The sequence below is a fragment of the Frankliniella occidentalis genome, unplaced genomic scaffold (genome assembly GCF_000697945.3).
Source record: "Frankliniella occidentalis isolate FOCC.00 unplaced genomic scaffold, Focc_3.1 Scaffold8, whole genome shotgun sequence".
NCBI lineage: Eukaryota > Metazoa > Arthropoda > Insecta > Thysanoptera > Thripidae > Frankliniella > Frankliniella occidentalis.
This window is the reverse complement of record NW_026267138.1, coordinates 607,436-610,901: the sequence shown is the minus strand read 5'-3', so window position 1 is coordinate 610,901 and position 3,466 is coordinate 607,436. Positions and strand designations below refer to the sequence as shown.

General features: G+C 52.9%; 1 protein-coding gene across 1 annotated transcript in view; it reads left to right on the top strand.

Annotated features, from left to right (window-relative positions):
• Positions 1-3,461, top strand: part of LOC113203848 (H2.0-like homeobox protein) — a 9,666-nt gene extending 6,205 nt beyond the window's left edge. The window contains exons 2-4 of the mRNA XM_026418750.2: positions 1,726-1,848; positions 2,683-2,927; positions 3,014-3,461. Of these exons, the coding sequence (XP_026274535.2) occupies positions 1,726-1,848; positions 2,683-2,927; positions 3,014-3,169 (524 nt within the window). The 3' untranslated portion in view covers positions 3,170-3,461. The remainder of the gene's footprint in view (positions 1-1,725; positions 1,849-2,682; positions 2,928-3,013) is intronic.
• The last annotated feature ends 5 nt before the right edge of the window (positions 3,462-3,466 follow it).

The following is a 3,466-nucleotide window of genomic DNA, read 5'->3' as shown; positions in this document are numbered from 1 at the left end:
TAAATGCTCCCATCATTTTATTGGATATAATTTAACATAATGTGACTCCAGACAAACCTAGTCAATTTAAGAAAATTATATACCTTGTTCTGATTTCGATGGGCATATCCTACCCTGAGTGAACGATATTGGCTATAATATTGTTCGGTCCCTTGCAAGTCCATGGCTATTGTGAAAATAAGTTGTGGGTTGAATAATCGGAATGACATGTCATTATAATGAAACATTAGGTGACTTCCTATCATTCTACAAGTACACACCATTACATTTTGTTAAAATACAAAAATTGAAAATTAGGATTTTTTTAGAGGTTAAAAAATTAAAAGTGTAACACAAGATTTGGATTCTTTTTTCAAAATGAAAAAGGAAGTGTCTTATGCTCAAGGCCGATCAGAGTCGAAATGGAGAAGTTATTAGCCCTCAAATAACGATGGGCGGATTGCCATGGCCAAATTGGTCCAAATTGAACGTTCGAGGGGTTCATTTTGTTCGTCTCGGCGAGATACAACCCTTTAACCCTTCGGGTTACGGACGAAAACTGCCGTCAGAATTGACCTCCGACGCACCGTTTGGCCGCTAGGGGCGATTGAACACTTTATTGAACATTTGAACATAACTCTGCTATTTCGATTCCAATCGTCTTGGAGCATAAAATTTTTTCGTTTTCATTTGTCATGATGACCCCGAAACAATAGTTACCTTTGCACATTTCTCCCGAACCCCGAACCCCCACCTCCTCTCCAACTTACGTACGTAAATACGTAAACCATTCAAAATATCACTTTCGTTCCTTTTCACCGGACACCGGCGAAACTTTTTAAGTCGAGTTCCGCAACTCTAAAACTACTAATTTCACACTCGGTTTGACCATCTGACATTATGATCACGTGTGAGAAAATCAGAAAGTCACGAAGTGGGCGCAAGGAGCCATTTGCGTGTTCGCGCTCTTTTCCACTCAGTGTAGCCACCACCGAAACAACAACATCTGAAGCGCCCTCCGGGGAAAAGGGGGCCAAATATTTCAAATTAGTCCGTTGCGAACGAAAAGGGGAGACTGGGTCTCCCTTAAATTATAGATGTTTAGGCAAACTCGCATTACGTCATCGGTACAGCCGTTTTCGAGAAAAAGACGAACGTACACACGGACAGACAGACAGACTCACGACCGAGACAACGCCTGACCCCTCAGCAACTTGGACTGAGCTTCGCTCAGCGAAAATATGGTTGGTGAGCTGCTTTTGTATTCGTGTTTGGTATAGAGTAGTTCTGTAGTGAAGCGTGGAGAACCTTTGATACCTTTTAAAAGCAATTTTTTTGACTCCTGCACGTGACTGCAGCAGCCGCAGTATCGCCGCCCCTAATGACAGCGTTTCTTTTGTATCAATGCGCCCTCCTTTCTCACATCACTCGAAACCAGTTTATTTTAGGGTTCAAGATGAGCACCCCGAGGATCATAGGAGATGGTAAGGTGATGGGAGATCGGAGAGGTCCTATAGGTGAAGAGGCGAGTCCATTTTCGTCGTCTATGGCGCATCACGACGCCTGGCGTAGAGGCAACCCGCCCACACGCATGCGGCCGGGTTGCCTACACGCCAGGCGCCGTTCTGCGCGTACAGGGAGGTTTTCAGCCACGCGCAGCGATATATGTTTTCGGGTGTCTTCGTAATTTCAAAATATAGACAGGAGGGCGCGGAGATTTTCATTGCGGATCCACTCTGTTCGCAGGGCCGAGCAGAGCCGACGACCTGTCGACGGGCCGTTCCAGGGACCTCGACCTCGTCGCCTACCCGGGGCCGACGACGGTGCCCACCCTGAGCCTCCTCGCCCCAACGCCGCTGCGGCTCTACGGTAAGTAAGGACGACCTCGACGGCCTCCTCGGCGGCCTCCTCGGTGGCCTCATCGGTGGCGCGTCCCGGTCCACGAGAGGCAGGCAGACGGTGACCGCCGCGGCCAACAGGGCCAGATTTACTGCCGCGGTATAAAATGTCGGGGAGTAAACACGGACGCTATCGCGTCGGGCGGGAGAACGCACTTGGGACGGCTTGAGCAGCGCTAGAGCGGCGCTAGAGCGTCTAGAGCCCTCTATTTGCGGGCGCGGAAAAACAAACACGCCTGATCACGAAGGGGCGTCTAGGGTCGCTACGATGTGCGCTCGCCTCATCCGTCTGCCGTTCCAACGACCGTGTTGGAGGGAATCACTGCTCCCTGTGATCGGACGCGGCCATGGAAAGGGGTGGGGAAGGGGCAGAGTATAGCAGTGTGGGGCGGCTATGGGTGGGTGGGCTGCGGAGGAGAGGGGAGCGGCACGGGAAGGGGAAGGGGGAGTAACTGATGTAACCTCTCAACACCTCTCCGGCCGGGTGCTCGTTAACTGCTCTGTGTGAAAGGCGGCCCAAATAAATTCGCTTTGATCCTAAAAGAGCTGCCTCTCCCCGCCCTTCCCTGGCAGCTCCCCCCGCGTCTCCGCACCCCTGCCTCACCTCACCCCTCCGGGCGGCTGCGGCTGCTGCGGCTGCTGCTGCTCCCCCCTTCCCCTCTTCTTACCAGTCAGTGCGCGCGTGGCGTCGTTGGCGCACCGCAGAGCCTTCCCTTCCCGACCGCCGGACGGTAGCTTATTGGCCTTTATTGTCGCACCCGTTTTCATTTCAAGCTTGGTGACATTCGGTCTTTCACTGTTGCAGCCGCGGACCCTAGGTCGGCCCCCAGTAGCCCCCCGAGGGGGGACCCTCTGCGGGCGCAGGGCCTCGAGGGACTCGGCCAGGCCGGCCCCCCCGGCGCGCCCGGCAAGCGGAAACGGTCCTGGTCCAGGGCCGTGTTCTCCAACCTGCAGCGGAAGGGCCTCGAGAAGCGCTTCCAACTGCAGAAGTACATCACCAAGCCCGACCGACGGCAGCTGGCTGCCACTCTGGGCCTCACCGACGCTCAGGTGAGACGGTGAGACAGATGAGGACAAAGACGTCCAAACCGGTGGCCACATCCACACAATGCACTTAAATTTATCTAATTTTCCAGGTCAAGGTTTGGTTTCAAAATCGGCGCATGAAGTGGAGGCACACCAAGGAAACAAAGCAGCAGCAGCAGCAGCCGCAGCAGGCACCCAGATTAGACGACCTCCGACAGGACTCGTCGAAATGCGACCCACCATCTACTCGGTGTGACTCATCCTGACACTGTAGAGCATAGCCTCGCATCGGACTTGCTGCGAGGCTCTGCAGTGCCTGGCAGCCTATGGGATAGGCCACCCATCCGACGCGCCGTCTCGCTCATCACAACTCTCATCGTCACACTACAGCGAGGAGTATCTGCGGGTTAGGCGATAAGTTGTGATTGGGCAGTGTCTTGTCTTCTGGTATCACTTGCTCGGGAAAAACTTTTTAAAACAGTAATACTTAGAAAGCATAAATTTATGTGTTTGAAAAACCGGGGCTGTGCGGGCTAGGTTCCTTCACCGCAAAACTAAGTGAA